We start from the raw sequence: 24870 nt of genomic DNA on the forward strand, positions 1-24870 counted from the left end.
CACTGATCACGTATGATGTTCATACAAAGTGTTTGTTGATTTCGACAACTAGTATTTTTTTTATTTTTTTTGAATGACCCAAGTAGTATTTTTTTGTTTTTGGTCTCAGTATAAAGTAGTAATGGTAACAATTTTTTTATTTTTAACACAATATTTTGTCAATTTTAGTAGTCATTATCACGTTTTCACGTTGCATATTTTCTCCATGTGACAATTGGTCACCCTTTTTGTGAACAGCTCCTGTGGTGTTTGCTCTTCCATGTTTGATGGCCATCTTTGATTTGAGGGAAATGCTGAATGACAGCTAGTGTGGTACGTGCCGTTTTGCCCGTTGATGCGTGAAGTCCATAATACAGTTGTCCTCATTGTTTACTTTAAAATAAACATGACATGTAGTAACTGCACTTGTTTCACAATTAAAATAAAATCACATTAGTTGGTAATAGGTCTTACAGTACTTTTGTTAACTTCAGTAATAGCGTTTTTACTTCCTGCTGGAAGCCTCTTAGTTGTCTTTATTTGGTCATGCTAGAAAGGACAGAAACACAGTGGGTTCTCATCACAAATGCTATTAACCAACTACTACAACTCACCTTAAACATCACATAACCGTACCCCTAACTTTAACACTAAGTGAAGAAGAAATAACCCATATACAGCGGTTTTGACGATATTGCCCATGTTGTTCTTTCCAACATGGCTGTGTAGCATGTACTACCCTCTCCTGTTGGAAGAGTATGTTTGACCTGACAATGAGGTTCATTACACACTCTCTTGCATGCTGTTTTGCGTGGTAATTATTATTTCATGTATTCAGATACATTGATTTAATCATCCCTTCCTCCAATGTCAAAGTGATTACTCTCTGGTGATTAATATACACATCTTTTGTTATGGAATCCTGTTCTAAACTTAAAGTGAGTGACTCGCCGACCAACCGAGCGTTCATATTAACGGGTCGATTAGCGAAAGCAGACAAATCACTAATTGCAGTTGTTAGAGAGGTTTGATCCACCATATCTAGTTATTTTTTCTTTTAATTAGAAATGTACTGAGGAAAACTATCAATCACTGTCAAACACAGCACCGCCCTAGCCGTGTTGCGTCTGGTGATTAGTAGTCGGCATGTTACCGTGAGAACATTAGTGGACATTAGGACTCTCATTACTGTTTTCATGTGCTTTCAAGGATAGACATTACATTGAAATTGTTGTCATTTATCAGAAACTCTTATCCAGAGCGACTTACAGGAGCAATTAGGGGGTAAGTGCCTTGCTCAAAGACACATTGACAGTGTTATGTTTGGGGTCAATCCATTATAACCATATTTTCAAGCATAGTGGTGGCTGTATCATGTTATGGGTCTGCTTGTAATCGTTAAGGACTGGAGGATTTCTCAGGATAAAAAGAAAAGGAATGGAGCTAAGCACAGGCAAAATCCTAGAGGAAAACCTAGTTCAGTCTACTTTCCACCAGACACTGGAAGATTTATACTGGAGTTGCTTACCAAGAAGACAGAGAATGTTCCTGAGTGGCCGAGTTACAGTTTTGACTTAAATCTGCTTGACAATTTACGGCAAGACCTGAAAATGGTTGTCTAGCAATAATCAAATACTAATTTATCAGAGATTGAAGAATTTTGGTGTGGAAAGCTCTCAGAGACTTACCCAGAAAGATTCACAGCTGTAATCACTGCCAAAGGTGATTCTAGCACATATTGACTCTAATCAAGATATATTAGTGTTTTATTTTTCATTCATGTTTTTACAAATGTTAGAATTTTTCTTCCACTTTGATGTTTGAATATTTTGTGTACATCATTGATAAAAAAAGACAAATTAATCAATTGTAATACTTCTGAAGGCATTGTATCTACATAGTCTTACATGTTCACTTATTCACTGTGTACCTTAGGCTCATGGTGTACTGTAGGTTCATGGTGTACTATAGGTTCATGGTGTACTGTAGGTTCATGGTGTTCTGTAGGTTCATGGTGTACTATAGGTTCATGGTGTACTGTAGGTTCATGGTGTACTGTACTGTAGGTTCATGGTGTTCTGTAGGTTCATGGTGTACTATAGGTTCATGGTGTACTGTAGGTTCATGGTGTACTGTACTGTAGGTTCATGGTGTTCTGTAGGTTCATGGTGTACTATAGGTTCATGGTGTACTGTAGGTTCATGGTGTACTGTAGGTTCATGGTGTACTGTACTGTAGGTTCATGGTGTTCTGTAGGTTCATGGTGGTCTGTAGGTTCATAGTGTACTGTACTGTAGGTTCATGGTGTACTGTAGGTTCATGGTGTACTGTAGGTTCATGGTGTACTGTAGGTTCATGGTGTACTATAGGTTCATGGTGTACTGTAGGTTCATGGTGTTCTGTAGGTTCATGATGTACTGTACTGTAGGTTCATGGTGTACTGTACTGTAGGTTTATGGTGTACTGTAGGTTCATGGTGTTCTGTAGGTTCATGGTGTACTGTACTGTAGGTTCATGGTGTACTGTTCTGTAGGTTCATGGTGTACTGTAGGTTCATGGTGGTCTGTAGGTTCATGGTGTACTGTAGGTTCATGGTGTACTGTACTGTAGGTTCATGGTGGTCTGTAGGTTCATGGTGTACTGTACTGTAGGTTCATGGTGTACTGTAGGTTCATGGTGTACTGTAGGTTCATGGTGTACTGTACTGTAGGTTCATGGTGTACTGTAGGTTCATGGTGTACTGTACTGTAGGTTCATGGTGTACTGTAGGTTCATGGTGTTCTGTAGGTTCATGGTGTACTGTACTGTAGGTTCATGGTGTACTGTAGGTTCATGGTGTATTGTAGGTTCATGGTGTACTGTACTGTAGGTTCATTGTGTACTGTAGGTTCATGGTGTTCTGTAGGTTCATGGTGTATTGTACTGTAGGTTCATGGTGTACTGTAGGTTCATGGTGTATTGTAGGTTCATGGTGTACTGTACTGTAGGTTCATTGTGTACTGTACTGTAGGTTCATGGTGTACTGTTCTGTAGGTTCATGGTGTACTGTAGGGTCATGGTGTACTGTAGATTCATGGTGTACTGTATGTCCATGGTGTACTGTACTGTAGGTTCATGGTGTACTGTACTGTAGGTTCATAGTGTACTGTAGATTCATGGTGTACTGTACTGTAGGTTCATGGTGTACTGGAGGGTCATGGTGTATTGTAGGTTCATGGTGTTCTGTAGGTTCATTGTGTACTGTACTGTAGGTTCATGGTGTACTGTTATGTAGGTTCATGGTGTACTGTAGGGTCATGGTGTACTGTAGATTCATGGTGTACTGTATGTCCATGGTGTACTGTACTGTAGGTTCATGGTGTACTGTAGTTTCATGGTGTACTGTAGGTTCATGGTGTACTGTACTGTAGGTTCATAGTGTACTGTAGATTCATGGTGTACTGTACTGTAGGTTCATGGTGTACTGGAGGGTCATGGTATACTGTACTGTAGGTTCATGGTGTACTGGAGGGTCATGGTATACTGTACTGTAGGTTCATGGTGTACTGTAGGTTCATCGTATACTTTAGGCCTTGTAGAACTCAAGCATTTCCTCTAGGTCTGTTTTGTATGCAGTTTGCCCTGCCTTTCCCCCTCACTCAATCTCTCTCTCACTCCTTCTCCCTCTCTCACTCCCCCCCTCTCTCTTCCCTCCCTTCCTCCCTCCCTGCTCCCTAGCCTCTGCCTTGATAAAAAACTAGGGTGCTTTTCCCTGACATGCCGTGTGAATGTGAAGAGTATTAATGGCTATTGAAAAGCAAACAGATGAACGTTGACGCAAATTCATCTTCCTGATGTCCTTCCCTGGGTTAGATGGCAGCCTTTTAAAAGTTGAATCAATACACTGAAGTTGAGAACACGCAGCTGCTGCAATAAACAAGGATAAAGAGGAGGAGGAGGAGGAGGGAAAGGAATGGGGAAGCATCATGATGACAGGTGTTTATGTTTAATGGACTAAATATTTGTTATTGGAAGAGGACAAATGTCAGTTTAACTGTGTAAGTTAAGGTATATGCTGGGCTTTCCCTCTGAGGCCTGCTGAGAGATGGATCCCACCGTCACTGTTAACGGACCAGTGCAGTCAAAATCATGTTGTACCTTTGTTTTGTATACATTTCCCCTATATGAGGTTGGAATAATACTGTGAAGTTGTGAAAATGATGATAATGGCCTTTTAGTGTTGAGCTGTTTGAAAAGACCACCTGAAATGTCAGCCTGTTTTGGTGGGATGGAGTTTTGGCCTGCCTGGTGACATCACCATGTGGTAAATTAGTTATGAAAGACAGTTCCAAACCTCTCAGCCAATAACAGCTAGTTTTCAGTTTTCCCCTCCCCAGACAGTCCCAGACAGTCCCAAAATTCTTTGCTAATAAGCTTTCTTTTTTTTACCATTTTGATGTAAAACAATCCCAGTAAGGTACTTAATTGTTGCTCAGAAATGATTTAATATTGAGATAAAAACATCTGCACTGGACTAATAGGCAGGGTTGAGTACAAAATGAAATGTATACTAGTAATATATGCACCTCTATGGGTTAGTTATATTCTTTATTACTTTTCTATGTCTTGTATATTGGTAGGTAAAATCTATATTTATGAGAATGGTTTAAAGGTTTATTCCATTTCAACCAGTGACCCTTCAGCGCATATAATATTCTCTATTAATACGAGAGGTCTGATCATGGAGAGGTCTGATCATGGAGAGGTCTGATCATGGAGAAGTCTGATCGCGGAGAGGTCTGATCGTGGAGAGGTCTGATCGTGGAGAGGTCTGATCATGGAGAGATCTGATCATGGAGTGGTCTGATCATGGAGAGGTCTGATCGCGGAGAGGTCTGATCATGGAGAGGTCTGATCATGGAGAGGTCTGATTATGGAGAGGTCTGATCACGGAGAGGTCTGATCGCGGAGAGGTCTGATCGCGGAGACTATGCCTGGGATCCAACATGTGTTTGTATCAGGAGCTGTAATCAGTTTGTGGTTTGCTTCGGGCTCAATCCAAACAACACTAGACAACACTAGACTAGCACATGGGATCTGGCCAGTTGATCTGTGACCCACTACACTTACGCACACAGCCATGCATACATGCACAGACATACTTCTCTCGTTTGACGGACATAATCCATGGTCGAGGTTTAATAAATTCTCTCTCTCTAGCTGTTTTGTGGATATTTAACCTTACTTGTTGGCTAAGCTTTTCATTTTAAAATACCTCTATCCGCAGAGTTCCAGACATGCAGAGTATTGCTTTACAGGTAGTAAAGTACACATACTAATCACCTAGTAAATATGGCCTTTACTCTTCTCTTCCTTTCTACCCTTTTTCCTAGTATGCCTATTTTCTAGATGCTACTGTTTAATGTTCTTCCTTTTAAAATGGTTTATGCATGCATATCTAGCAGCTGTTGTCACTATATATATATATGGACATACACATGATTGGAGATCTACCACCAACGTACACTGATTATATTTGATCATATGTTTTGTACACTGCTGCTACTCACGGTTTATTATCTTTGCATAGTCACACCTACCTACATGTACAAATTACCTCGACCTCGGCGCATGTGACAAATAAAGTTTGATTTGTTTTGATTTTGATGTTACATTCCATTTCCTCATCCATAAAGTAGATGTACTGTATGTGTTAACCAGTCACCACCATGTGGCTAGCTGTCCATTTGGGGGCGGCAGGTAGCCTAGTGAAAAGGTACAAATCAAATCTGTTGTTCTGCCCCTTAACAAGGCAGTTAACCCACTGTTCCTAGGCCATTGTTGTAAATAAGAATTATGTTCTTAACTGACTTGTCTAGTTAAATAAAGGTTCATTAAAACAAATGTAAATACATTTGGTGATGAGTGTATGCAAGTGGCTCAGAGAAAGACTATTGGTCTAGGGTCAGGTTACCCTTGTCCATATAATCTTATTTTTTTAAATTGTTTTATTTATTTATTTTTAACCTTTATTTAACTAGGCAAGTCAGTTAAGAACAAATTATTAATTTCAATGACGGCCTAGGAACAGTGGGTTAACTGCCTGTTCAGGGGCAGAACGACATGACTCTGAGATGCTTGATTCATACAACCCGTAATTAGTGTTTGTGAGACACAGGGGCAAATATTCTCATGAACCTCCATACAGTCTGTCATAGTAGTGACTCCATCACATGATGTTGTGCTGGCCTGGTAAACAGACAGCGGGAGATGGATAGTGTCCACTATAATAGGTGGACGAGGCCGTGCCCAAACCCCATAACTCACTCTCTTACACAGCGTTATGAATGCCTGCCTCCAGACCCTTTGTCTTCTCCCTTCCATATTATTTCAGCCCTTTGAGATAATATGGAGAGTTGAATTGCGTTGTTAATTTATTTTTTCTCAACAGTATTATTATGTCTGATGGATTGTGGCGCTGATGAAAATGTTGGATGGTTGGCTGGAGGGATGGCATGAGAGAGAAAGGGGAGAGAAAGAGAGGAGAAGGAGGAGAGAAAGATAGAAGGGCAGGAGATGAGAAGAGGAGAGGTAGAGAGGAAAATAGAGGGGAGAGGAGAGAGGTGCCTCTTGGACAATAGATAACCTTGATGTTAAGAGCTACAGATACGTCTTTCCTTGACGTATTGATGGCCCTTGAAAAGAGCGGAGCTGATTGTATGCAGGGAGTAATCATTAGACCCACTCCAGCTCTCTCTCTGTCTCTCTCTCTCTGTTGATTAATTTGTTGTTTTTCCTAGAGGTCTTTGTTAAGCAGTAGGTCTCACTAGCTTTGGCTGCAGGGATTCTTCAATCCCCTAACTGACTTCCTAAACCTCTCCTTCCTATGTGCCGCAGTTGTAACTTAATTTCAAGGTTTGTTATATGTTTTGTGTCAGAGTGATTTCTGTGTATGCAGTTGTTGGTTGTGTATTACTTGATTCACTTTATTCCCCTTTAAAGATGTAGATACTTTTAAGAATAATATAGATACTGTACTTCCCTTTAAGAATAATAGAGATACAATACTTCCCTTTAAGAATAATATAGATACTGTACTTCCCTTTAAGAATAATATAGATACTGTACTTCCCTTTAAGAATAATATAGATACTGTACTTCCCTTTAAGAATAATATAGATACTGTACTTCCCTTTAAGAATAATATAGATACTGTACTTCCCTTTAAGAATAATATAGATACTGTACTTCCCTTTAAGAATAATATAGATACTGTACTTCCCTTTAAGAATAATATAGATACTGTACTTCCCTTTAAGAATAATATAGATACTGTACTTCCCTTTAAGAATAATATAGATACTGTACTTCCCTTTAAGAATAATAGAGATACAATACTTCACTTTAAGAAGCACAACCAGGTGCAGGTTGTGAGTAACCTACTGTGTAGAACAACGGCCTGACTGTTCGTCTGCCAGAGGATCCATGATGGAAACATTAGCTTTCCACAGCACTGTTCTAATCTGTCACTTTAAAGGCTGCTCGCTGTTTTCAGGGATTTCTACATCTGTCTGTCTGTCTGTCTGTCTGTCTGTCTGTCTGTCTGTCTGTCTGCCAGTCTGCCAGTCTGTCTGTCTGTCTGTCTGTCTGTCTGTCTGTCTGTCTGTCTGTCTGTCTGTCTGTCTGTCTGTCTGTCTGTCTGTCTGTCTGTCTGTCTGTATGTATAATAGTGAAAACATCAAAACTATGACATAACACATATGGAATCATGTAGTTACCAAAAAACAAATCAAAATATATTTCATATTTGAGATTTTTCAAAGTAGCCACCCTTTGCCTCGATGACAGCTTTGCACACTCTTGGCATTCTCTCAACCAGCTTCAGGAGGTAGTCACCTGGAATGCTTTTCCAACAGTCCTGAAGGAGTTCCCACATATGTTGAGCACTTGCTGGCTGCTTTTCCTTCACTCTGCGATCCAACAGATCCCAAACCATCTCAATTGGGTTGAGGTTGGGTGACTGTGGAGGTCAGGTCATCTGATGCAGCACTCCATCACCCTTACACAGCCTGGAGGTGTGTTTTGGGTCATTGTCCTGTTGAAAAACAAATGATAGTCCCACTAAGCACAAACCAGATGGGATGGCATATTGCTGCAGAATGCTGTGGTAGCCATGCTGGTTAAGTGTGCCTTGAAGAAACTTTTAAAGTTCTTGACATTTTCTGCATTGACTGACGTTCATGTCTTAAAGTAATGATGGACTGTTGTTTCTCTTTGATTATTTGAGCTGTTCTTGCCATAATGTGGACTTGGTCTTTTACCAAATAAGGCTATCTTCTGTATACCAACCCTACCTTGTCACAACACAACTGATTTGCTCAAATGCATTAAGAATGCATTAAGAAGGACAGAAATTCCACAAATTAACTTTTAACAAGGCACACCTGTTAATTGAAATGCATTCCAGGTGACTACCTCATGAAGCTGGTTGAGAGAATGCCAAGAGTGTGCAAAGCTGTCATCAACGCAAAGGGTGGCTACTTTGAAGAATCTCAAATATAAAAAATATTTAGATTTGTTTTTATCCTTTTTTGGTTACTACATGATTCCATATGTGTTATTCCATAGTTTTGATGTCTCCACTATTATCCAACTATGTAGAAATTAGTAAAAATAAAGAAAAACCCTGGAATGAGTAGGTGTTCTAAAACTTTTGGCTGCTACTGTACATGATGCCAGTGTTTGACCGCTTGTTAGTAAGTATCTCATCAAACTGTTCCCACTGGCCTGAGGATGGCGCAGCAGATGGCGTAGCAGTCAGACGTCTTTGTCCTGTCGTGTCCCTTTATATATCTTTTTACATATTTTTCTTTGCATATCTCTTTAAAATATTTTCCTGGCGCAGTGGTTAAGGGCGCTGTACTGCAGCGCCAGATGTGCCATCAGAGACTCTGGGTTCGCGCCCAGGCTCTGTCGTAACCGGCCGCGACCGGGAGGTCCGTGGGGTGACGCACAATTGGCATAGCGTCGTCCGGGTTAGGGAGGGTTTGGCCGGTAGGGATATCCTTGTCCCATCGAGCACCAACGACTCCTGTGGTGGGCCGGGCGCAGTGCGCGCTAACCATGGTTGCCAGGTGCATGGTGTTTCCTCCGACACATTAGTGCGGCTGGCTTCCGGGTTGGATGCACGCTGTGTTAAGAAGCAGTGCGGCTTGGTTGGGTTTTGTATCGGAGGACGCATGACTTTCAACCTTCGTCTCTCCCGAGCCCGTATGGGAGTTGTAGCGATGAGACAAGATAGTAGCTACTAACAATTGGATACCCCGAAAAGGAGGGGTAAAATAAATAAAATAAAAATATCTTCCTAAACCTCAACTTCTAAATACTCTCCTGAAACCCGCCACACCCAATGTGGCGTGGATCTGCTTTTTTCTGAAGTATTTCTATTGACTTCGCATCTGGAATTCCTCAACTGAAGCTAGCCAGCTAACTACCTACCAGCTATCAGTTAGCAAACCATTGTTTGCGGTCATCAGCTAGCCTTTAGCTCGGAAAGCTCTCGCCAGTTCGAACAACTTGACTCAAACCAGAGCATAACGGACCTATTTCTCTCCATATCCCCAGATTCCTACCGCAAACTCTGAACATTTTCATCTGGATCTTCGCAAGCACCAATTAGCCTGAAGCTAGCCTTGCCAGGGCTCCTGTGCTACCACCGAAGCCCACACCTGGGCTACAATATCCGGACCCCTTCTACTGCCGGTTCTACTGCCAGTACCCCGCCGTTGCTCTACGACTAGAATACCGACATAATCTGTCCGAGGATTCCAACAGGCCCCTCAGGCACAACGCCCGCTGAAGGCCCATTCTGCTAACCTGCTAGGCCTGCTAGCTACCTATAGCTACTTGGAACCCTACTAATTCCACGACTGGTCTATCGAAGTCACCGCACAAAGAGGCAAAAACAGACTTACCCCCATCGCGACATCCCCCGGTCTGCTAAATTGCTAGCCCCGGCCTGCTAACTGCTAGCTTGCCTGCCCCGGTCTGCTAACTGCAAGCCCCTGCTAACTGCTTGCTTGCTAACCCGGTCTGCTAACTGCTAGCTTGCCAACCCCGGTCTGCTAACTGCTAGCTTGTTTAGCCCCGGCCTACTAACTGTTAGCGTGTTAGCATCGGCCTGCTAACTGTCTGAATCGCCGTGTCCCCAGTCAGCCCAACCACTCACTGGACCCATATGTTCACTTGGCTACGCATGCCTCTCTCTAACATCAATATGCCTTGTCCATTACTGTCCTGGTTAGTGATTACTGTCTTATTTCACTGTAGAGCCTCTAGCCCTGCTCAATATGCCTTAACCAACCATGTTGTCCCACCTCCTACATATGCGATGACATCACCTGGTTTAAACGTCTCTAGAGACTATATCTCTCTCATCATTACTCAATGCCTAGGTTTACCTCCAATGTATTCACATCCTACCTGACCTTTGTTTGTACACTATGCCTTGAATCTATGCTATCGTGCCCAGAAACCTGCTCCTTTTACTCTCTGTTCCGAACGTGCTAGACGGCCAGTTCATATAGCATTTATCCGTACCCTTATCCTACTTCTCCTCTGTTCCTTTGGTGATGTAGAGGTTAATCCAGGTCCTGCAGTGCCTAGCTCCACTCCCACTCCCCATGTGCTCTCATTTGTTGACTTCTGTAACCGTAAAAGCCTTGGTTTCATGCCTGTTAACATTAGAAGCCTACACCCTAAGTTTGTTTTACTCACTGCTTTACCACACTCTGCCAACCCGGATGTCTTAGCCATGTCTGAATCCTGGCTTAGGAAAACCACAAAAAACCCTGAAATCTCCAATGCTAACTATAATATTTTCCGACAAGATAGAACTGCCAAAGGGGGCGGTGTTTTAATCTACTGCAAAGATAGCCTGCAGAGTTCTGTATTACTATCCAAGTCTGTCCCCAAACAATTCGAGCTTCTACTTCTAAAAATGAACCTTTCCAGAAACAAGTCTCTCACTGTTGCCGCTTGCTATAGACCTCCTTCTGCCCCCAGCTGTGCCCTCAATATCATATGTGAATTAATTGCCCCCCATCTATCTTCTGAGCTCGTGCTACTAGGTGACCTAAACTGGGACATGCTTAACACCCCGGCCATCCTACAATCCAAGCTCGATGCCCTCAATCTCACACAAATTATCAATGAATCTACCAGGTACAACTCCAAATCCATAAACACGGGCACCCTCATAGATGTCATCCTAACTAACTCGCCCTCCAAATACACCTCTGCTGTTTTCAATCAAGATCTCAGCGATCACTGCCTCATTGCCTGCATCCGTAATGGGTCTGCGACCAAACGACCACCCCTCATCACTGTCAAACGCTCCCTAAAACACTTCTGCGAGCAGGCCTTTCTTATCGATCTGGCTGGGGTATCCTGGAATGACATTGACCTCATCCCGTCAGTAGATGATGCCTGGCTATTCTTTAAAAGTGCCTTCCTCACCATCTTAAATAAGCATGCCCCGTTCAAAAATTGTAGAACTAGGAATAGATATAGTCCTTGGTTCACTCCAGACCTGTCTGCCCTTGACCAGCACAAAAACATTCTGTGGCGTTCTGCATTAGCATCAAATAGCCCCTGTGATATGCAACTTTTCAGGGAAGTTAGGAACAAATATACACAAGCAGTTAAGGCTAGCTTTTTCAAACATAAATGTGCATCCTGTAGAACTAACTCAAAAACGTTCTGGGACAATGTTAAGTCCATGGAGAACAAGAGCACCTCCTCCCAGCTGCCCACTGCTCTGAGGCTAGGAAACACTGTCACCACCGATAAATCCACTATAATTGAGAATTTCAAGAAACATTTCTCTACGGCTGGCCATGCTTTCCACCTGGCTACCCCTACCCCGGTCAACTGCCCGGCACCCTGCACAGCAACCCAAATCAAATCAAATCAAATCAAATCAAATGTTATTTGTCACATACACATGGTTAGCAGATGTTAATGCGAGTGTAGCGAAATGCTTGTGCTTCTAGTTCCGACAATGCAGTAATAACAAGTAATCTAACTAACAATTCCAAAACTACTGTCTTGTACACAGTGTAAGGGGATAAAGAATATGTACATAAGGATATATGAATGAGTGATGGTACAGAGCAGTATAGGCAAGATACAGTAGATGGTATCGGGTACAGTATGTACAAATGAGATGAGTATGTAAACAAAGTGGCATAGTATAGTATAAAGTGGCTAGTGATACATGTATTACATAAGGATACCGTCGATGATATAGAGTACAGTATATACGTATGCATATGAGATGAATAATGTAGGGTAAGTAACATTTATATAAGGTAGCATTGTTTAAAGTGGCTAGTGATATATTTACATCATTTCCCATCAATTCCCATTATTAAAGTGGCTGGAGTTGAGTCAGTGTCAGTGTGTTGGCAGCAGCCACTCAGTGTTAGTGGTGGCTGTTTAACAGTCTGATGGCCTTGAGATAGAAGCTGTTTTTCAGTCTCTCGGTCCCAGCTTTGATGCACCTGTACTGACCTCGCCTTCTGGATGATAGCGGGGTGAACAGGCAGTGGCTCGGGTGGTTGATGTCCTTGATGATCTTTATGGCCTTCCTGTGACATCGGGTGGTGTAGGTGTCCTGGAGGGCAGGTAGTTTGCCCCCGGTGATGCGTTGTGCAGACCTCACTACCCTCTGGAGAGCCTTACGGTTGAGGGCGGTGCAGTTGCCATACCAGGCGGTGATACAGCCCGCCAGGATGCTCTCGATTGTGCATCTGTAGAAGTTTGTGAGTGCTTTTGGTGACAAGCCGAATTTCTTCAGCCTCCTGAGGTTGAAGAGGCGCTGCTGCGCCTTCTTCACGATGCTGTCTGTGTGAGTGGACCAATTCAGTTTGTCTGTGATGTGTATGCCGAGGAACTTAAAACTTGCTACCCTCTCCACTACTGTTCCATCGATGTGGATAGGGGGGTGTTCCCCGCCAAAGTCCCCACCATTTCTCCTTTACCCAAATCCAGATAGCTGATGTTGTGAAAGTGCTGCAAAATCTGGACCCCTTCAAATCAGCAGGGCTAGAGAATCTGGACCCTCTCTTTCTAAAATTATCTGCCGAAATTGTTGCAACCCCTATTACTAGCCTGTTCAACCTCTCTCTCTCTTTCTGAGATTCTCAAAGATTGGAAAGCTGCCGCGGTCATCCCCCTCTTCAAAGGGGGTGACACTCTAGACCCAAACTGCTGCAGACCTATATCTATCCGACCCTGTTTTTCTAAGGTCTTCGAAAGCCAACTTAACAAATAGATTACCGACCATTTCGAAATCCCACCACACCTTCTCCGCTATGCAATCTGGTTTCAGAGCTGGTCATGGGTGTACCTCAGCCACGCTCAAGGTCCTTAACAACATCATAACCACCATCGATAAGAGACGTTACTGTGCAGCCGTATTCATCGTCCTGGCCAAGGCTTTCGACTCTGTCAATCACCACATTCTTATTGGCAGACTTGACAGCCTTGGTTTCGCAAATGATTGCCTCGCCTGGTTTACCAACTACTTCTCTGATAGAGTTCAGTGTGTCAAATCGGAGGGCCTGTTGTCCGGACCTCTGGCAGTCTCTATGGGGGTGCCACAGGGTTCAGTCCTCGGGCCGACTCTCTTCTCTGTATACATCAATGATGTTGCTCTTGCTGCTGGTGATTCTCTGATCCACCTCTACGCAGACGACACAATTCTGTATACTTCTGGCCCCTCTTTGCACACTGTGTTAACTAATCTCCAGACGAGCTTCAATGCCATACAACTCTCCTTCCGTGGCCTCCAACTGCCCTTAAACGCATATAAAACTAAATGCATGCTATTCAACCGATCACTGCCCGCACCTGCTCGCCCGTCCATCATCACTACTCTGGACAGCTCTGACTTAGAATACGTGGACAACTACAAATACCTAGGTGTCTGGTTAGACTGTAAACTCTCCTTCCAGACACACTTTAAGCATCTCCAATCCAAAATTATATCTAGAATTGACTTCCTATATCGCAACAAAACATCCTTCACTCATGCTGCCATACATACCCTCGTAAAACTGACCATCCTACCGATCCTCGACTTCGGTGATGTCATCTATAAAATAGCCTCAACAAACTAGATGCAGTCTATCACAGTGCCATCCGTTTTGTCACCAAAGCCCCATTCACTACCCACCATTGCGACCTGTACGCTCCCGTTGGTTGGCCCTCGCTTCATACTCGTCGCCAAACCCACTGGCTACAGGTTATCTACAAGTCTCTGCTAAGTAAAGCCCCGCCTTATCTCAGCTCACTGGTCACCATAGCAGCACCCACTCGTAGCACGCGCTCCAGCGGGTATATCTCACTGGTCACCCCCAAAGCCAATTCCTTTCCTTCCAGTTCTCTGCTGCCAATGACTGGAATGAACTGCAAAAATCTCTGAAGCTGGAGAATCATATCTCCATTACTAGCTTTAAGCACCAGCTGTCAGAGCAGCTCACAGATCACTGCACCTGTACATAGCCCATCTGTAAACAGCCCATCTATCTACCTACCTCATCCCCATACTGTATTTATTTATTTATCTTGCTTTTTTGCACCCCAATATCTCTACTTGCACATTCATCCACTGCACATCTACCAATCCAGTGTTTAATTGCTATATTGTAATTACTTCGCCACCATGGCCTATCTATTGCCTTAACTCCCTTATCTTACCTCATTTGCACTCACTGTATATATACTTTTTGTTTTCTTTTGTTCTACTGTATTATTGACTATGTTTTGTTTATTCCATGTGCAACTCTGTGTTGTTGTTTGTGTCGCACTGCTTTGCTTCATCTTGACCAGGTCGCAGTTGTAAATGAGAACTTGTTCTCAATTAGCCTACCTGGTTATATAAAGGTGAAATAAAATGAAAAAAAAGGAGGTTTCATAAGGAGGAAGGCTTTACTTTAAGGTTAAGATCACTTTGTTAGTCAATTATACACAACTTCCAACATCAATTTTACTTCAGCCTTTAACCCCTCTGAAAGACAAACATATACAGGACATACACATTTAGGGTTTTCTGGAGAGGTGTGAGGGCTGCCACACTGGGCGTCAGGAGCTGTTGTTATGGGGGTGAGTGCCTTGGTCAAGGGCACAATGGCAGGCAATGTCATCTAGGATTTGATACCAGCAACCCTCTGGTTGCCAGCTTACTGCCCGCTAGATTATTCCTGTTGAACCTGAGATTCGAACTGGCAATCCTCCAGTTGTTGGCTTGTCTCTCTAACTGCTAGGCTTCCACCTATCGCTGTCTCTCATTCTCTGTCACATTCTCATTTTGTCTCGCTCTCTCTCTGTCTCTCAAGTTATACTGAACACAAACACACACATGTACACACACACACACACCCTGCTGCCTCCATTGTCCAGGAAAGCAGACTCTCAGACATCTCTTTGTTTTCTCATCACTCTGTCTATCATCTGTATCCTCTGGCCTGCCCACATGTCTCTGTGTAAAGCACTGGGAGAATCAGACACGTACCTGTGATTGGTGCCAGGGAAACTGGAAACGGGTTATCGTCCAATCATATTGAGCCCCCTAGAGTTTTTCGTTCTGTCATCAGTTTGCGTACTGTTGCACTAATTCAACTCCTAATTTGGGAGTAGCTAATTTGTTTGATCCTGACCTGGTCTAAACTAATATATATATATTTTTCTTAGTGAGCTGTCAGTTCTCTGTAGGTAACCTGTGAAGGGTTACCTGCATCCTATATATCTGAAGGGCCCTAGCTCCAACCCTTTGTTTATGTAGGTAACATCTAAAGGTCTGTATCTCTCAGAAGGTAATCTGTGAAGGACTCAGATCTGATCTCCTCTGATCACAGTGCTGAGACAGTGTGAATTGTGTGCTGTGGTGCTCAAGTCTCCCGCCATGGCACCTGTATCCCCAGGCAAAGAGTCTGCAGCTGGAATTAATTTCCCCTTGCTGCCAGAGTTATCCCCCCCGGGGAGCAGGCAGGCATGGAGCTCTGGTCTGGGATTTTATCGGAGGTGACAGTTCCTCACACTAAAGTGTTTGGATCACCTCAAGTAGGGGAATGAGAGCGGCTCCGCTACAAAGTCCAGATTTAGATTGACTGAGCTTGTCCCCAGACCGGTGTGCTGCAATGCTCTCTAGCCTGACACAACCCACACTCACTACTGCTGGAAGGGAGACTGCTGCACTGACATCAGGGGAAGGGTGTGTGTGTGTGTGTCTAACTATGTGTGTGCGAGTGTGTGTGTTAGTGGGGCTACTTTGAAGACAGACTTAGACAGTGGTGGTATGTCAGTTTTGGTTAGAATGGAGGCTGATGTTGGAATATGCTTGGCACTAATATGGCACCAGTATCTCTGTCCCCATCTTTGCCATTCTGGTCCCTGTCTCTATCTGGCCCTGACAATGTCTCCTCCTATTAGGTGATTGGCTATATCGCTCGGAGCACCCCTCAACCATTTTCCACATCCTTCCCCGTCACCTCCCCTCTCCTCTCGTCCTCTTCCTTTCCTGCCCTCTCTGGTCAATAATGCTCTTGATGTCTATTTAAGAACTGTGTTGAGATCAGAACGTATCTGTCCAGCTCTCCGAGGGTCGGTGACAGCGCTAATGCCTATTTTCCTCGGCTCATTTGCCGAGCGGTGACACCTAGCCAGCTGAAGCTGCAGCTCTGCAGAATTCTTCAAGTGACAGGCAGAGAAAGAACAGAGTAGACTAGGCTAGAGTATGGTGGTTATAGGTGGCCATGTTGTTTTACAGTTTAACCCTTTGGGGAGTTATTTGTTGTTGTAGTTTTTTAAGCATTCCAACTTAATTTAATTAGTGCCCTAACAAAGCTGCAGATTTAAACCTTATTTAATTTGATCAATAAAACATAAAATACTGTGATTCATACTACAGTCTTCACCTTGTTTTTAGATTAAGGGAAATGTTCTAAGTGTGATTATAAACATGTGAATCTTTATCGTACTGTAGCTTGTTTGTTGATTGGATCAATTAGCCTTAGATCAGAGATTTACCATTCGCTCAGGGCAACATCAACTAAAAGCATCTGGAATTATGTCTCTAGACATCATTTGTATAATGTGAAGTACTTCAAAGGTATTGTCAAGGTCAAGGGTCATTTTGATATTGATAGAATGCTGAAGTGAATGCTGTGATCAGTTGCCAAATAAAAAAAAGCTAGGATGTTCAGAGCAAGGTTCACATAGTATTGATACATGGTTTGCACGCATTCACACACACACACACACACACACACACACACACACACACACACACACACACACACATTCACACACACAGAGAGAGAGTCCCTCTGCCCATTGATTGTGGTAATAATTACTCTCTGTCTCTCTCATGGCCCACTCTTCCTGTGTGTGTGGGTGAAGTGGAGGCAGGTGCTGTGAGCTCGTTACTGTCTAGACATCACCCTGAGGCCAATGCTGTTTCCTCGCTGTTCCTCCACTTGAAAAGGATACTCATCCTCTATATTCACACACACACACCTCCGAGACACACACACCTCCGAGACAAACACACACAAAAACACACCTCTGAGACACACACACACACACACACACACACACACACACACATAAACTTCACAGCTGGTATAAGGCCGATAATGACAAATAATGAACCATTAGAATACACAGATTTATATTAGCGTTTGTGTATACTGTTGTCAATAGCTGAATACCATATTTGATATTATATCAAAGAAACAGCAATGGGAAATAGACAGAAATCAGTTTGACACTCAATTGAACTTTTCCATGGTTAATACAGAATAGTGAGGACAATACAGTGTAATAACAAATCAAGTCCAAGGGGATTGCTTATACACACCACAGGTAAATCTGAATTTTACCACAGTGTTTTAATATTATTCATCTTCTTCCATATTCAGGTGTGCTCGCCAAGTGCCGTTACATCTACTATGGAAAGCATTCAGAAGGCAACCGGTTCATCCGCAATGACCAACTCTAATGGACCGACGGAGACACACACACACACACACACACACACACACACACACACACGCACACACGCGTACATGCACACATATACACACATATACACACACACACACACACACACACACACACGCGCACACACGCGTACATGCACACATATACACACATATACACACACACACACACACACACACACACACACACGCACACACGCGTACATCCACACATATACACACACACACACACACACACACACACACACACACACACACACACACACACACACACACATACACACACACATTGACCTAACCAACCCCAAACCCCTAAATCAAACTCCTAACCCGTAAACCTAATCTCTAATTCTAACCCTAATTCTAACCCTAACCCATAACCCTAAAATAGCTTTTTACTTGTGGTGACCAGCGAAATGTCCCTACTTGTCTGAATTTTCTTTGTTTTACTATCCTTATGAGGATATCTGGTCCCCACAAGGATAGTAAAACCAGGGTGTAGGGAGCTGTCTCTCAGATGGGATGTTAAATGGGTGTCCTGCCTCTCTGTGGTCACTAAAGATCCCATGGCACTTATCGTAAGAGTAGGGTGTCCTGGCTAAATTCCCAATCGGACCCTCATATCATCACGGTCACCTAATCATCCCCAGCTTCCATTTGGCTCATTCATCCTCCCTCCTCTCCCCTGTAACTCCCCTGTAACTATAACTCCCCTGTAACTATTCCCCAGGTCGTTGCTGTAAATGAGAAGGTAAAATAAGGGTTAAATAAAATTTACATAAATAAAATGTATCAAGCTGATCAAGTAGGATTGCTGATCTAGGATCAGTTTAGTTATTTATTTAGATGGTAATATGGACAGAGGGGACCTGATCCTAGATCAGCATGATGAGAGTCTTTATCAATACTGGTCCTGTCGCGAAGTGGCCTGGTCTCCTCCTCCACTGAGTTTAGGCTGCCTCTCCTGTCAGCTCCACTCTCCTGCCCCAGAGTGAACACTGACATGATTGCATCTAAGCACACACAACCATACACTCATGTGCATGCATGCACATACACACACGCAGAGAACCGCACACGCAAATGCACACACACACACACCACCCGTGGCCATGGTGATGGACAGCTCCAGCCAAGCTGCTGCGCTGACAGCCAAGGCAGACATGATGGATCACCAGTCCCCTACCACCACTCACCAGGAGTCAGAGGTCACACCTGACGCCTCACTGGGCCTGTGTGAGAGAAGGCCAGACAGGAGAGAGGGAGGAGGGAAGGCCAGACAAAAGAGGAGGGAAGGCCAGACAGGAGAGAGGGAGGAGAAAAGGCTACACAAGAGAGAGGGAGGAGGGAAGGCCAGACAGGAGAGAGGGAGGAGGGAAGGCTACACAGGAGAGAGGGAGGAGGGAAGGCCAGACAGGAGAGAGGGAGGAGGGAAGGCCAGACAGGAGAGAGGGAGGAGGGAAGGCCAGACAGGAGAGAGGGAGTAGGGAAGGCCAGACAGGAGAGGGGGAGGAGAGAAGGACAGACAAGAGAGGGGGAGGAGGGAAAGCCAGACAGGAGAGAGGAGGAGGGAAAGCCAGACAGGAGAGAGGGAGGAGGGAAGGCCAGACAGGAGAGGGGGAGGAGGGAAGGCCAGACAAGAGAGAGGGAGGAGGGAAAGCCAGACAGGAGAGGGGGAGGAGGGAAAGCCAGACAGGAGAGGGGGAGGAGGGAAAGCCAGACAGGAGAGGGGGAGGAGGGAAGGCCAGACAGGAGAGAGGGAGGAGGGAAGGCCAGACAAGAGAGAGGGAGGAGAAAGGAGAAATATATGAAAAAATAAGAACGCTATGCTAACTTTTCCTCAAGGACACCACCCTTGTGCTTCTGAAGCTGTATTTGTTTAGATTATCTCACAGCATTATTTTTGTGATAAGGTCGTAGTTTTCAGTCTCTCTTCTAAAGGAATGTACTCTGATACAGGGCTTACCTGCAAGCGTAACAACACTTTTAAACTTTCACTTACCAAAAGTGTTTAGAGTTATGCTGTTGTCAGATATGCATCACTATGAATATGTTAATGCAAAATAATCAGTTATTTAGTATTGAATTATTGCAAGATATTGTATCATTTGAAGGGGTATCATATTTTCAATAAACTGGGTGAATCAAACCCTGAATGCTGATTGGCTGATAGCTGTGGTATATCAGACCGTATACCACTTGTATGACAAAACATTTATTTTCACTGCCTAATTACATTGGTAAGCAGTTTATAATAGCAATAAGGCACCTCAGGGTTTGTGGTATATGGCCAATATAACACAGCTATATAGATAGATAGATCGATAGCTAGCTAGCTGCAGGCTAATGTGTAAAAGATGCATCTCACTCAGCACTGGCTTCTTGATCAATGAGACCTGACTGCATTGTGGACATGGCAGCGATGTCGTAGTGAGGATAACTACTGCTCTATAGGGATGTATGGTGGGCTGTTTTTGCACCATAGCAGCAGCAGAGGCATCGCCCAAGTGGGTGATACACGTTAGTGGTGGAGGAGTACTAAGTCCCAGCTACAGAGAGGCTGATCTGAGAACGACATCAGGGCCAGCAAGCCAACTCCATCACCATCACCTGGCATCACAGGAAGGCTACAGAGAGGCTGATCTGGGAACAACATCAGGGCCAGCAAGCCAACTCCATCACCATCACCTGGCATCACAGGAAGGCTACAGAGAGGCTGATCTGAGAACGACATCAGGGCCAGCAAGCCAACTCCATCACCATCACCTGGCATCACAGGAAGGCTACAGAGAGGCTGAGGACAACATCAGGGCCAATTGCATCATCTGGCATCGATCATCTGGCATCACCGTCATCAAGTCAATGAGCCTAACTCCAGTGGGTTATCAGAAGAACCAGACTCATGAGCCGGCACACTCCATTGTGAAGGAACTTTGCGAAGCTAGCTTCATCAACAATTTCTTTGTTTTGTTAATCTACATAATTGTTATGTCAACTTACATTTTTTATAGGCCTACTTACAAATGATCTTTATCAGTAGGTCTATACTTCTGTTCTGCTTATTCTCTGGTGATTCCTGAAATCTTCCAACCAGGATTTGGGGGGAAATTACCAGAATTTAAGCAGATGAATCATGAAATGTTAATATCATATTAGTATGGAACGAGATTGTAAATTCATTGTGATTTAGGTTACTGAATATGACCTAAATTAGGTTGTGAAGGATTCAGAAGGCATGCTTTTAACATACTGTGTTATAGAAGTTAGGAAATATTTCCACATACTGAATGTACTCAATGTAATCTTATTATCTGCCATTTGGAAATAAACCAATGCTGTTATAGGTGATTGGCAGAAATGGAATGTCCTCAAACACATGGAAACCATGTGTTTGATGTATTTGATACCAGTCCACTTACTCCGCTCCAGTCATTACCACAAGCCTGTCCTCCCCAACCTGTGCCCTGATGAACGCCTTAATTGGAATGTATTGGCTGTACAGTAACATGCTACACTTGACGTCACAGATTCACAATGCTGTGTGGGTTGTTGCCCCCATCTCTCCTGCTAATTGGGCAACTTCTGCAATAGGTTTGTTGTCTGAGTGAGGGAAATGCTGTCAATTTAGAGAACTATATGTATTTTGAAAGATGAGCCGTTGAGGTTTATAATAAATACCGCTATGTCATACAAGCAAGCCAAACATCTATGTGTCCAAATGTGTACTTCACATTTCATATCATAAAACTCATGTGATATACAGTGTAAACGTTTATGATCACTATGTTTGATGTACAGTTACAAGATGACATAGCTTCATACCCTGGGTTTTTCAACAGAATGAGCCTCATTTTCCTTCTTCTCTATTCCAGTCATTACATCTCCTTTTCCTGCTTCTCTTTTCCAGTCATTACCGTCTCCTTCTCCTGCTTCTTTATTCCAGTCATTACAGTCTCCTTCTTTATTCCAGTCATTACCGTCTCCTTCTCCTGCTTCTCTATTTCAGTCATTACCGTCTCCTTCTCCTGCTTCTCTATTCCAATCATTACCATCTCCTTCTCTATTCCAGTCATTACATCTCCTTCTCCTGCTTCTCTATTCCAATCATTACCATCTCCTTCTCTATTCCAGTCATTACATCTCCTTCTCCCGCTTCTCTATTCCAGTCATTACGTCTCCTTCTCCTGCTTCTCTATTCCAGTCATTACCATCTCCTTCTCCTGCTTCTCTATTCCAGTCATTACCGTCTCCTTCCCCTGCTTCTCTATTCCAGTCATTACCATCTCCTTCTCCTGCTTCTCTATTCCAGTCATAACCATCTCCTTCTCTAATCCAGTCATTACCGTCTCCTTCTCCCGCTTCTCTATTCCAGTCATTACCGTCTCCTCCTGCTTCTCTATTCCAATCATTACCATCTCCTTCTCTATTCCAGTCATTACATCTCCTTCTCCCGCTTCTCTATTCCAGTCATTACGTCTCCTTCTCCTGCTTCTCTATTCCAATCATTACCATCTCCTTCTCTATTCCAGTCATTACATCTCCTTCTCCCGCTTCTCTATTCCAGTCATTACCATCTCCTTCTCTAATCCAGTCATTACCATCTCCTTCTCTAATCCAGTCATTACCATCTCCTTCTCACGCTTCTCTATTCCAGTCATTACCGTCTCCTTCTCCTGCTTCTCTATTCCAGTCATTATCATCTCCTTCTCTATTCCAATCATTACATCTCCTTCTCCCGCTTCTCTATTCCAGTCATTACCATCTCCTTCTCCTGCTTCTCTATTCCAGTCATTACCGTCTCATTCTCCTGCTTCTCTATTCCAGTCATTACCATCTCCTTCTCTAATCCAGTCATTACGTCTCCTTTTCCTGCTTCTCTATTCCAGTCATTACCGTCTCCTTCTCCTGCTTCTCTATTTCAGTCATTACCATCTCCTTCTCTAATCCAGTCATTACGTTTCCTTTTCCTGCTTCTCTATTCCAGTCATTACCGTCTCCTTCTCCTGCTTCTCTATTCCAGTCATTACCGTCTCCTTCTCCTCTATTCCAGTCATTACCGTCTCCTTCTCCTGCTTCTCTATTCCAGTCATTACCGTCTCCTTCTCCTCTATTCCAGTCATTACCGTCTCCTTCTCCTGCTTCTCTATTCCAGTCATTACCGTCTCCTTCTCCTCTATTCCAGTCATTACCGTCTCCTTCTCCTGCTTCTCTATTCCAGTCATTACCGTCTCCTTCTCCTCTATTCCAGTCATTACCGTCTCCTTCTCCTGCTTCTCTATTCCAGTCATTACAGTCTCCTTCTCTATTCCAGTCATTACCGTCTCCTTCTCCTGCTTCTCTATTCCAGTCATTACCGTCTCCTTCTCCTCTATTCCAGTCATTACCGTCTCCTTCTCCTGCTTCTCTATTCCAGTCATTACAGTCTCCTTCTCTATTCCAGTCATTACATCTCCTTTTCCTGCTTCTCTACTCCAGTCATTACTGTCTCCTCCTGCTTCTCTATTCTAGTCATTACGGTAAAAGGTACCGTCTTCTACATTAGCCCAAACAGATCAGGGAGATGTGAGCGGGACCATGTGGAGCTTCAGTCCTGCTCATCAATCTAACAGACAGACAGATGACAGAAAGGTCAGCGATAGCCTCACACTATCTTTGATCTCTGTCTGTGTGTGTGTGTGTGTGTGTGTGTGTGTGTGTGTGTGTGTGTGTGTGTGTGTGTGTGTGTGTGTGTGTGTGTGTGTGTGTGTGTGTGTGTGTGTGTGTGTGTGTGTGTTCTCGTTCCTGCACCCGGAACGTTGGGGAGGCTGGTCACGAGTGGCAACGTTTCAGCATGACCAGGTTTATTTGTGTTGTGTTCAGAGGGAACCGGCCCTGACAGCTGGCGCAGGCAGGAAGAGTGGAGCCACAACAAGTCCCCCACCCGACAACAAAATGTCATCCTTCCCCTGGCTGCCTCCCTCCTCACCCTCGCCAATCCAGCCGTCCTGCTGAAAAGAGCAGACATTTAAAACTTTGTGACATGTGTCAAAGGCACTGCCATTGAGCCAGTGCTGCTGACGGAGCTGGGATTGACAGGCCGGGAGCCACCGGAGCTGGCTGGAGGACACACCGAGTTTGGTTTGTGTCACTTCCCATCCTCGTCAGCGCACAGCCGCATCCCCAGCACACAAACTACTGCATTATGGGATGGGCAGGGCGGCAGGGTGTAGACATCTGTCTTACTGACACGTGCTAGTGAGAGAGAGTGTGTGTGTACGTGTGTGTGTGCACTCTGGCAACCAGGGGAATGAATTCCAGCTGCAGACTCTTTGACTGAGCTCCACACCACACAACTCACACTGTCTCAGTACTGTGATCAGAGGAGTGCTGAGTCCTTCACAGATTACCTTGTGAGAGATACAGACCTTTAGATGTTACCTACATAGACACATGGTTGAAGCTATGGCCCTTCAGAGATATAGGATGGAGTCTAGTGCCCTTAACAGCTTACCTTCTGAGGGATAGGGCCCTTTACATACAGGTGTGTGTTAGAGAATAGTTAGGGGATAATTATTTGAATGGCTCTATCACATGATTTCTAGTTACACGCTTGTTATACAACTTCACCCTTGAACCTATAATGCACAGCTGTATTGGGCAATGTAAGCAACATACGGTCCAATAACTTGCCTTTGCTACTGTCTGTGTTGAGCGTTAGTCATGTACAGTGGGGAGAACAAGTATTTGATACACTGCCGATTTGGCAGGTTTTCCTACTTACAAAGCATGTAGAGGTCTGTAATTTTTATCATAGGTACACTTCAACTGTGAGAGACGGAATATAAAACAAAAATCCAGAAAATCACAT

General features: G+C 43.9%; 1 protein-coding gene across 1 annotated transcript in view; it reads left to right on the forward strand.

The window, feature by feature from the left end:
• The window catches only part of LOC110530624 (leucine-rich melanocyte differentiation-associated protein), a 431978-nt gene extending 410258 nt beyond the window's left edge, over positions 1–21720 (forward strand). Inside the window, exon 7 of the mRNA XM_036986902.2 lies at positions 17943–21720. Coding sequence (XP_036842797.1) covers positions 17943–18022 — 80 coding nt within the window. The 3' untranslated portion in view covers positions 18023–21720. The remainder of the gene's footprint in view (positions 1–17942) is intronic.
• The last annotated feature ends 3150 nt before the right edge of the window (positions 21721–24870 follow it).

The sequence above is a fragment of the Oncorhynchus mykiss genome, chromosome 1 (assembly GCF_057628025.1).
Source record: "Oncorhynchus mykiss isolate SJ-2025 chromosome 1, ASM5762802v1, whole genome shotgun sequence".
NCBI lineage: Eukaryota > Metazoa > Chordata > Actinopteri > Salmoniformes > Salmonidae > Oncorhynchus > Oncorhynchus mykiss.